The sequence below is a fragment of the Spea bombifrons genome, chromosome 13 (genome assembly GCF_027358695.1).
Source record: "Spea bombifrons isolate aSpeBom1 chromosome 13, aSpeBom1.2.pri, whole genome shotgun sequence".
NCBI classification, from domain to species: domain Eukaryota; kingdom Metazoa; phylum Chordata; class Amphibia; order Anura; family Pelobatidae; genus Spea; species Spea bombifrons.
The window spans coordinates 8,818,473-8,830,401 of NC_071099.1; the positions used below are offsets into that span (position 1 = coordinate 8,818,473).

Sequence of the window (11,929 nt, forward strand, 5' to 3'; positions counted from 1 at the left end):
ATGGACTCAGACTGACCAGATGTCAGTTACTGTAATGTTACCAAACCCATATCGGGGTGTTGTTTGACACTTACATATACCAAGGGCTGTAAATTCATAAAGTCCAATGTCCGTGGAAAAAAACTCAAAAAATCACTACCACAAACAAAGGCTAGTGGTAAAATTAGTGCATGGAAAGAGTTAAAATGATGCCATTTTAAATACACTGGGGTGTCTTGTTTGATTTGAAAAAGAAACGGTTTTGAAATAGCAAACTTGCAAAAAAAAACCAGAAACATTGGGTATTTTAAAATCAGCACAAATGGTAAATCTATATAACAGAGTTTTTTCATTAGCTTTTGTAGATGAAACCAGAAACACTGGGTATTCTAAACTCAGCACGAATGGTAAAATCTATACAACAGGGTTTTTCCATTAGCTTTTGTAGATGAATAAAGGGTGTTTTTTTTCAGTTTTCCTCCATATTTTTTTAATTGTAAATCAGATGATTATGGTAATGGTAAAGAAAGCCCTTCTTGTTGTGAAAACAACCAACATATAACTTGTGGTACGCTACATCAGAGGAAAGAAAATTACAGTTAAAAACGAGTACCTCAGAAATATTAAAGCAGCCTCGGTCACGAAGGTTACAAAAAAGTTAAAAGCACCCCAGTCCTTAAGGGGTTAATGCGCCCTTGCAGCACACTTAGACATTTGCTACTTTAATACACTTGGGCATAAATTTACTGTTTGTCAACATTTAAAAAAAATTAATAACTCATTTTGTACAATTACTAGTTTACTATTCCTTCTGCTTTGGATCAGAAACATAAACGCCCTATTGCCGTGGTTTAGACAACTTCCCGTTTGCGTTCCAAGCCTCCAAGTGAATTCTGTCATTGGTTGGTGTAGACGTTCAAGAATGATAGTGTGATTTGATTCGTTAGTATGCAGCGCGGCGGGAGAACGCCAAAGAATCTTTTCCTGTCGCATCTAATTTATAGACGCAGAAGATGAGTAAATCTAAAGACGCTGCAGGTCGGTGGATTTCTGTTACGTGCGAGTTACTGGCGTTTATTTTTATAACTGAAGGCAGCACGGTCACTTAGCGATAACGCCACAGAAGAGTAGAGTAGATTTTGGCCATAATTCGGTTGCTTCTATAATCCTTCTCGTCACCGCCAACAACCATCATATTGTGTTCTGAATGCGATGAGGTTTACTTGCTTACTGATATGTATGTTGTCGCGTATTCATGGTTCTTAAGTTGTATCGGTACGCGTTTCGAATGACAATATGTGCTACAAGAATGCGACAATGATTAATAAAAACATGAAGGTCTCCCTTCTCTAGTCCTTTCCTTAACCCCTGTGCTGTTTGCTTGAGGAAGGCGTTCCAGAGAGCCAGCCACATGGACAGAATGCACTGAAAGTTAGTAGATGCATAGACATCAAACAAACCTGAAGTAAGTGGTCCAGTCACTGAGCTGATCACACCAGGAGGCAGCTCGGTTGTGAGTTATGGAGATCTGGTGTATGCGCCACTGTCCCTGTATGAGCAAGAACTGAGGTGTAAACATGGGAGAAAAATAATTCCTGTTCACTTTTATTGAAACAAAACATTCTGACCTGTTAGTTGAAAAAGTCTCCCTGTTCTTTACGTAAAGAAATGCATTATTGTCTGTACCAGTGGGTATAATTTCAATATTTATTGTATTGGAACAGGGATGGAGTGCTCTAGAAGACTAGCATCTTCCTACGTATAACAAAATAAAATCTTTCAATGTCTTTAAAGGCTAGTACATGCGTCCCCTATTTTGTTACCGGTTGATTCATGTATTTTTTTTTCTTTCTAACTATTCACAGTCTTTGGGATGTTTGCATAGGTTAGAAAAGTCAACTATATACTGGTCACATTCTCTAACTCTTTTCTCTGATAACCATATAAATCTTTAGGTTTTATTCTCTTTCTGCAGCAGCCACAATAATTCTGAAGTATCTTAATGACCAGAATAGACCTTATAGCACTCAAGATGTCTTCGGTAACCTTCAGCGTGATCATGGATTTGGAAAAACGGTGAGAAATTTTCAGGATGATTGGCTAAATTGAATAACTTTTTGTTTGCCAGATACATGATATGATGGGACTGATGTTCACTTTGAGTGCAGATTTATATCAGATAATAAAGGGGCAAACTGGAAGGTTAAAGGATGTTTTACTAATAAACCTACAAATGTCAAAAGCAGTATCATCAAGGTGGCTAGGCCAGCTTATAAATGATTCTACGCGGTTTATTTTTCTTTCGTTATGTACCCTAAAAAGGTCAGTACAGAGCTGGGTATATACCAGTTAGCTACATGTTCTTTATGCCAGTGGCGGTTATCCCTTTTCAGTTAGCAACTGAATATTTTACTTAAATGGCTGGCTTCTCAACACTTCTTTCTTGAAAGGTTTCTGCTTTGCACTACTGGACAAAGACCAGTCCATGACAAAGAGAATAGGTTCCCAATAACCTCAGTTGTCCAGTTACAACAAGTCTATGCATGCTTGTTAATTAGGTTATTTAATTATTGAATCTTCGTTGTGTATCTTAGGCTGTGGTCAAAGCAATGGAATCGCTGGCTCAACAAGGGAAGATTAAAGAGAAGGCTTATGGCAAACAAAAGATCTACTTTGCAGATCAGGTAACAGAGACAAAAGGGTTTATTTTGTTAAGGGAGAGTTTACTATGCATTATAGAGGGTAATTTTTGGCACATTTCTCTACAAGAAGGGCTGAATTGCTCCCACAAAATGCATGGTTCAGTCACTGAGGAGACTTCCACAAAATCACCCTAATTAAAATCTGATTTATACAGAGCCATTTAAGCTTTAGTGGAACAGAATTTGGAACCAAGGTTTCCCTGAAATATCATTACCATAAACCCTGTCTTTTGACAGCCTGACCTCCCCTTCTAGATGGAGTTCAGCAGTTTAATGTGAGGGAGCTCAAAATGAGCACTTTCACATTACAGTGATTTAAATGCCCAACTTCCCCTTCTGATGAGGTCATCAGAGATCTCCTCCAAGTTATGTAGGCTCAAAGGGGTCTGAAGAGACCTCAATTGGGACTCTGCTACTGATCACACTAAATAATGTGATCAGGTGTGCGGAGCTGCACAGCCCTGTCTCCTGATCATTATGACCAGAAGGAGAAAGATCGCTTCAGGCTCTGTGACAAGTTGTCACAGCAGCCTGCAGTAAGTATGAAAAAAGGAGAAACAAAAAGTTCTCCCTCTACAAATATACAAAATAAGTGCTCTAAAGCTGCTGTGTGCTTTAGTAACACACGGAACACCCCCTCTGTCAGGACGTTGCAAGGGTTTTCCCCTGTTTCAGAAGAGATCCATGGGGGGTGATCTATAGTGCGCAGTGCAAGAAAAAGTGGAAAAACAGAAACAAAACACAAAAATAATCATCTGTACTTTTCGCCTTAAAAAATATATTTAGAAATACTACCCTTCACAAAAATATGTGCATGTGATGGGAAGTAAATACAAAGCAGCGTTACTATGTTTTTTGTTTGTTTGTTTTTTTTTTTACTGTTAACTTTGGATGAGGTTGGTGGGGAAATGATCATAGTGTAATACCTTGGGTTGTCTGCTTTTCAGACACAGTCACTTTATGTAGTAGTTTTCTGAACTGTGGGCATTATGAATATTTCTGTTACGTTTTTACAAACGAAAATTAGGGAAAGGGAAAAAGACTGGTGAGACCTCATTTGGAGTATTGTGTACAGTACTGGAGACCGTATCTCCAAAGGGATATGGATATATTCAAGAGAGTTCAGAAAAAGGCTACTAAAATGGTTCATGAATTACAGGATAAAACTTACTAGGAATGCACCGAAATTAGCAGTCTAAAATTGCATTATCTGCAAAATGCCGTAATAAAAAAAAAAATCGTCCGCAGGGGCCCTGCAGCGTCTCTTGTTCAGTCCAGGGGAAGCAGGAACCCAGTGGAGTCACGTGAATGTACGTCACCTCTCATGACTCTGTTCCTATTCCCCTGGACTGGACAGGACAAGACAACTGCGAGCAATGCATAGGGAAGCAGCAGCTCCTGCAGGTAAGGGGTAATCACACTCCTATCATGCCCAGGCATACCCATATTCCAGCATATACTTGCTGACATGGCATGATAGGAGTGTGATTGCTGTTAGCAATCGTATATATTAATATTGTGATTATATATAAAATATTTCATATACATGGTGTCATTAAATCACACCGACTACTAACATGCCAGGCAGCCATCACATGCTGGAATCACTCAGATTCCAGCATGTTCTGGCTGCCTGGGAATTATAGGAGTTTAATCCTATCAATCATATATATTTTTTACATATATTTTCATATACATGGTGTGTTGGCATGATAGAAGTGTGATTGCTGACTGTTAGCAATTACACTCCTATCATGCCCAGGCAGCCAGTACATGCTGGAACCTGGGCATGATATAGGTGTGTGATGCTATCCCAAAGCCATCCTGTACTTCCAATAACGGTTTATGTTCATGAACACTCCTATCAAGCCCAGATTCCAGCATTTACTGGCAGCCTGGGCATGATAGGAATGTGACTGCTAACAGAAATCATGCTCATGCTGGAACCTGGGCATGATATAGGAGTGTGATGCTATCCCAAAGCCATCCAGAACTTCCAATAATGGTTTATGTTCATGAACACTCCTATCAAGTCCAGATTCCAGCATTTACTGGCAGCCTGGGCATGATAGAAATGTGACTACTAACAGAAATCACGCTCATGCTGGAACCTGGGCATGATAGAAGTGTGATTGCTGCTAGCTTTTCGGTTTCGGCCAAGCGCATCCTGAATTTCCGGGTTTCAGTCCACAATTTTTTAGGGATTCACCGATGTTAAAGGTAACATCAGGAAATATTACTTTACGAAAGGGTAGTGGATGCATGGAATAGCCTTCCAGCAGAAGTGGTAGATGTTAATACAGTGAAGACATTTAAGCAAGCATGGGATAGGCATAAAGCTAAGCTATAAGACCAGGGACTAAAGAAAGTATTGGGTTGGGCAGACTGTATGGGCCTAATCTTATCTGCCATCACTTTCTATGTTAGGTCCTCAGAATGCCAAATTTCAAAATATTATGCACCTATTAATGTTTTACCTATAACTGTCAAATTACATGTCAGTCCTAGGTATATGAGGTGCATCCAAACTCAAGACAGATATATGAATATACACTATATCGACAAAAGTAATGGGGCACCTGACCATTACACCAACAGGGACTTTTATGACTTTTCAATTGAATTCTAAATACATTACTATGTGATTCATCCGATTTATTCCCCCCCCCCTGCAGCTATAACAGAATTTTTGACCATTCATCTAATAGAGCAGGGGTTTCCAACGACCGCTGGGCTGCACAGGCCCACATTGCGGCAATGGAGCGCAGCGGCACAACCAGGGGTGAGCTGGGCAGGGGGGCAATTGCTTTATTTACAATAAATACCATTTACAGTTGACTGTGGCATATCTAGCAGGTATGTAATTTCACAAACTGACTTATTGCACAGGTGGCATCCTATCACAGTACCACGCTTGGATTCACTGTGCTCTTCAGAATGACCCATTTTGTCACAATTTTTTTAAATGCAGACTGCATAGCTAGATGCTTGGTTTTATATACCTGTGACAATGGGTCTGATTGAAACACCTGAATTCAATAATTAAGATGTGTGTCCCAATACTTTTGTCCATATAGTGAACCTTTTTGTATTTTTTCATACTAAATGATGAATTATACAGATGAATATGCTTTAAAACGAAAGCCCTGTTTATCCTGTGGAAAAATATAATTTGTGTGGATACCCCGAGAACAAAGGAAATTAGTGTTCAACAATGGCATAGCAGAAATGTGGAAAATTCTGTGATCCAGAAGTGTAAATATGCCTAAATCCTGAATGGGATAATAAGGTAAAGTCAGTGAGATTTAACTGCAATTTAAACACGCATGGGAAAGGCATATTTAGGAATATAAAGCAAAACCAAGGACCAAATCATTCTTTATCACAGCAGGAGAATGTGTGCAGATGAGATGTGGTGAATGTTCTTATCTGACATTAAATTAAGTATCTAATATCTCCTCCAGTGAATAAACTCCAATGTATTGCTGTAAGGAGTGAAAGATGTGGAATCTATATCACATCTTATACATTTTATAATGTATACAGGCGCAGTTTCCAAGCATGAGTGACTCAGAACTCAGGAGTCTGGATTCCCAGGTGACCGAACTATCCAGCAAGGTTCAAAGTGCTCAGCTTACCTGTCGGCAACTTGAATCAGGTAATCACATTTTCCTCTTTCTGCCTAAAAGTAGACTCTTCGCCTTTGCCAATTACTACTATTAAAATTAGGAATTACTATCTATTGTGAATTGGTAACAGCAGGAACCTCTTCTTCTGCACCAATATGTCTTAAGGTGTGTTATTGTCAATTGTAATGCATTTGATCGTTATTTATACAGTGTAAAAGTACACTGTATAAATAAAATGTAATGTATGTATAAATTCCAAAAGTTGTTCTACAATGCATTCTGTCCTTCTAGAGCTCAAGGAATTAACAAACTCAATGACAACAGATGAGATGCTGAAGGAAATTGCAGAGTTAAGGGAAGAATGTGCTAGAAACCAGGAACGACTGGAGAAAATTAAGTCTGCCACCAACCACGTAACACCAGAGGAGAAAGAGAAGGTAGGAGACAGTTAACATCTTTTTTACAACATTCCTAATTTTGTTTTACTGTAATGATGTAGATGTGATGTAGTTTGTATCGTTATTGATATTGCACTCCGCACTTTTGTCATTACCCACTTAACAGTGTGAGTTCTCTGGTTTATATCTGGGTTTAGAGCAGCTTTTACAACAAATTATCATCAACCTACTGTAATGATGCCTCCAATTGTAGCATGAAACTACTTACCTGCATAAAAAGTGAAAGTGCCCTTTAAAAAAATGTGATGTGGATATCCTTATCCTCAAGCTGCTCTTGGACTTTAGTAATTAAATAATAGGACATGTAGTCCCAGAACCTCTGGAATTTGCCTGACTCCGCTAGTGTTAGAAAAACACCTTCTGCAGTGTATAAGCAGGGGCATCTTTATAGGGATTCAAATACAATTGTAGAATAGAAAGTCCTACCAATAACACTTTGCCAAACTCTACATGTTACGACACTGAACAGACGTATATGTATAAATGTAATGACGTTCAGAGATTAAAAAAAGAAATGTATGTCTATTTGAAAATCTAGTTATCTGTATACCATGGCATTAGCTATGTTAACTTCTGGACACTTATCCCTTATTGTAAAGTTGGGTATGAAGAAACCGATATCAAGGTAGGAGTTGGATTAGATCTGGGTGTTCCTTATATGAACTAAAATAGTTCTTCACTTTTAACTTAAATGTATCCACAACCAATACATAGCTGGGAAAACAAAAGTATGGTTTGATAAATGTGTGCTGAATTCATTGGTACCCACATCTTTCTATAACTAGGTGTACAGTGAGCAGAAGCAATATTGTAAAGCATGGAGACAGAGAAAAAGGATGGTAAGCTTACTGTGTTAACGTTACAATTACAGACATAAGCCCACAACCAGGCTCGGAAATGTGCTCTTCAACCCAAAACTGCAATAAAACTGCTATAATAATTACTTACATTATTGTACTGGAAACAAAATTTCAGTCATATTGGACCATAGTATGTTTCTAATTCAACTACCTATTGGAGAGGAGAGTGTTGCCTGGTTAATTATAGTTCGTGGGAAACCACTGATTTTTGAGTGCGTATTTCACTGCATTCTTTAATTTATCCATCTCAACATTTAATTTTTTTGCAAGACTGGAAAACGATTTCTGCTTAGTAATACATATTAGCTCACCTTTACTGATCGTGTATTGGTAATTTCCACATGTACATTATTGAGTTAATTATTATTTCTCTAAGCAACCAACATTTAATATTTAGCTTCAGGTAGTGAGTAGTAAGGTTAAATAGACCCCTTTCACCATCTTAAGTGAAAATTTTAAAAACTTTTGATTTTCAGTACCACCCAATTTACCCTTCCTTTCCTGATCTCTCTCCCTCTGTCTTAAGTCGTGTAACTAACTGCTTCACCCGTTTCTAACTGGACGTCTACACATTTCCTAAAACGCAATCGCCCCAAAACCAAACTTCTCCCTCCAATGCTAACTCCCCTTCAACAGTTTCCCTCGTTGTCAATGGTGCAATCATCTCCCCCTTCCCTCACGCTCGCTGCCTTGGTATCACTTTTGATGCAGGCCTTTTTCACCCCGTCCATAACATATCTGTACAAAAAAAAACTGGCATCTTAAAAACACTGCCTGCATTCGTCCCTTTCTAACACAACATGCCGCTAGTGCTCTGGGCCATGCTGTCAATATCCACAGCCTTGAATATTGTAACCCTGTCTTAGCTGGTTTCCCTCCTACCCGTCTTGGCCCTCTACAACCCACCATGAATGCTGCTGCCAAACTTATCTTTCTCACCCATCACGTTGCTAACACCTCTTTCCTCTGTCAGTCTCTTCACTGAATGCCGGTACACTCTTACTTTTAAGTCTCCTCATAGAGGTTCCCCTACTTCTGATCCCCTTGTTTACCTCGTAATTGGTTTCTCTGCTCATCCAATTATCTGCTTGTCGTCTCCTGATTTCTAGCTCTCATGCACACTTGGAGGGATGCCCCTATCCTCTGGAATCTCCCCTGCCTTTGGTACTTAAAATCAAAAAAAAAAAAAATCCGTTTAGACCCACTTCTAACTTTAATGTCCTTCCTGCAGTATTCTTTAGCTCACCTCATTTAATCTTATCTAATTACCACTCCCACAATACTTATACTAGTGTGGCTGGTCCACCCCTAACCAGTGGCACTTTTATCTCTTGTGTAATACACCCCAACGCCTTCTAGACTGTGATTGTTTGAGTGCCCCCCCACACACCTGTTTTTGTAAGACAAATTGTTATGTTACATATTTCTTATGCCTGGTTTACCCATTCTACATTGCTGTGGAATATGATGGCGCTATATAAAACAAATAAAAATACAGAATGTTTTGGCATTCATACTACATGATGCTTTTGTTTTTTTTTTGTCCATAAGGCAACAGAAATGTTTGATGCAATCCTTGAAGGCTATCCCAAAAGCAAGAAGCAATTCTTTGTAAGTAAAACACTAATTATAGTAATTGGTTTTGTACATTTTGGTTTTGTCTTTAGTACAATGCAATTTGTGTAATTGTTTTACATTCTCAAGAGGCAAGTTAATTTTCTTAAGCTTTTTTTCTGAATGAATATGTATTCTAGGAAGAAGTTGGCATTGAAACAGATGAAGATTATAATTTGACTGTACCAAATGTGTGACCCCCCCTCCAATACTGAAAGAGGAATCTACACAACAACTCTAAATCCAGTGCCCACTGCGAATATTCAAAGCTGCATAGCCCACTGATACACGGTGCATACTGTAAGAAGAAAAACATATAAATACTGCTTTTCTTTGATTATTCTACTATGCCTTCTACAGTACTGTTTCTGAAGAATTTAGGGTTACAAAACAATCATCCAAGTTAATGCTTTGGTGACCCAACTGACACACAGGCCATAATCTCAAAAATAATTTGTCAGCAAATATGGTTCCTCATATGTTTATAATAACTTTTAAATTATGATACATCCAGGAAGACCCCTCTTTTACATAAAAACATATTAAACTGACATTAATGCAAACACCCCAAAAGTCCTGACTTAAAATGTAATGCTGAACTCCTGGTTTGTTGTATATACGGACTGTAAATAAAAACAAAGTGTATATATAATTTACTTTTCTGAAATAAAAATAGGTTGAAATGTTTTATTTTGGAATATTTGTTTATAAACGTGCAACACGTTTTCCTCAAGAAATAAAGCATTTCTAGGTTGTTTTTTTTTAATTAGAAATAGTACCTTGCATGAGCATTCTGTAGTTATTGAAGTCGGGAAGCTAGATCTTGTCTCATTTTCCTCTTCCCACAGGCTGCATCTCCTGAAACAATTATCTTTAAGCAGGAAGCATACTTAAGTAAATTTCTTTGTTCTCTGTAGCACTTCTATAGTAGCAGTGATGGCCAGTCGTGTAGCTGATACTAGCAGCCGCATGCCAGGCAGACCTGATTCAGCCCATGCGTGTGATCATCACATGTAATAGACAAAGGCAATGTTGAGAAATATTTGTCTTCTGTCACTCTTCATCATGAGCTGTAGAGGTACTGAGAACACCACAGCATCACAAAAAGCACATTGTAGAATTTTTGTTTACAGTGATCAGTAAAACTGAATTACTATTTTTTTGACCCCTAAGGATTATGTTTTTAAATGTAATTTATTGCATAATATGTTAAATAGCGGGGGTTATTTTGCAGGGAATTGTAGTGTTATTGTTAGGGGATTCTTTAGCCAGTTAGTAAGTTGGGAGTAGTTAGGTATGTTTTGTTTACTTATAGTAAGTGTGGATTTTATTAAATTGAGTTTTATATAGACTTTTTTTCTTCATAATGTGCAGGGTCAAAAAAGAAGTTAAGTGTTCTGGTCTTTTTGGGAAAGTGGGTGATTATATTTTTATTTAAGGTTATTTGTATGGGTGGTAAGTGCTCACACAAGTAAGACCACCCGCATGACAGACTTGATTTACCCCTTAATTTATTTTCAGGCTATTGTATACCCTACTCCCCTCAAAAATTGTAGAGATACATTTGTGATAAAAATTCCTGAAATGTGTATGTTCCAATGTAGACCTTCTTAATGCTACGGAAGCATGACAAATCTTTGCATGTGAGGCATTGCTTTACTCCACTCTTGCTGAATGCAAATTGTATTGTTGTATAAAATTTTTGAAAAATTTGTATTGTAAAAACAGGGTGCATCTTATACAGTGGTTGTAGATTTTGTTTTCCCCACTTACCTCTGTTGCTCAGCAGCGTCTCTTATTCTGTCGAGGTGACGCAGGATTCCAGCTGAGTCACGTGAATGTACATCACATGACTCGGCTCCGTTCCTGCTTCCCTGGGCTGGACGGAAGTTCACTCAGTTTGAGCAACGCAGAGGGAAACAAAGTCTGCGAGCGGCACCAAAAGATCTGCAGTTCAGGTAAGGGTGGGGGAATGAATGTGTGTGGGTGTGTGTGATAGCATGGATATGTAAGTAGGGGGGGCAGGGCACAGGGAGGCTGAAGTGATGTGCATGTGTTGGCTACTTGTGCATGATAGGAGCGTGATTGTTCTATTAAATATACATGATTGCTAACAGCGATAACATTCCTATCATGCCCAGGCATACCCGGATTCCAGCACAGCTAACATCACACTCATCCTGGAACCTGGGCATGATAGAAGTAAATTTCAGGCCCCAAAATTAAGGTGCGTCTTATACATGGGGAAATATTCCCAGATAAATAACCCTGGTCTAGTTTCCACAAAATACTTTTGAGTTAAACTGAAACATGGCACCAACGAGATACAGGTCCAGTAAACCAAGATGGAAGAATTCTAATTTAGACCCCATAACATCCAAAATGCATGACATATGTGAGACATGGTCAGAGCCACAATGTTTTTGAAGGCAAATTAAGTTTATATATAATTTGTACACATTTTGTTAAAGAAATCCACAGTAGTACTGGGGAATTTTTTCTGCATTAGACCACGTTTTCTATATTACATTTTAGCAGATTTGCCCCGAAGAACAAAAATACACAATACCGTATTTGCTCGATTATAATTGAGGTAGTCTTCTAATCAGACCTCAAAAAAACGTCTGCCGGGGCCATGCTGCTTACCGGGCTTTGGTCGCGAGCAGCGTCTCTGATACTAGCAGCAG

The 11,929-nt window shown here is 38.5% G+C and overlaps 1 protein-coding gene across 1 annotated transcript; it reads left to right on the forward strand.

The window, feature by feature from the left end:
• Positions 1–803: 803 nt before the first annotated feature.
• Positions 804–9,929, forward strand: PSMC3IP (PSMC3 interacting protein). Its single transcript, XM_053453955.1, has 8 exons — positions 804–1,017; positions 1,955–2,055; positions 2,574–2,663; positions 6,228–6,339; positions 6,602–6,747; positions 7,554–7,607; positions 9,180–9,239; positions 9,383–9,929. Exons 1-8 carry the CDS (start codon positions 993–995, stop codon positions 9,437–9,439), a joined length of 645 nt encoding a protein of 214 aa, XP_053309930.1. The 5' UTR covers positions 804–992; the 3' UTR covers positions 9,440–9,929.
• Positions 9,930–11,929: the final 2,000 nt, after the last annotated feature.

Coding starts and splice junctions, on each gene's coding strand:
- PSMC3IP (XM_053453955.1), top strand. CDS start 993: ATGAGTAAATCTAAAGACGCTGCAG. Junction 2,664..6,227: donor AGATCTACTTTGCAGATCAG/GTAACAGAGACA, acceptor TAATGTATACAG/GCGCAGTTTCCAAGCATGAG. Junction 7,608..9,179: donor GGAGACAGAGAAAAAGGATG/GTAAGCTTACTG, acceptor TTTGTCCATAAG/GCAACAGAAATGTTTGATGC.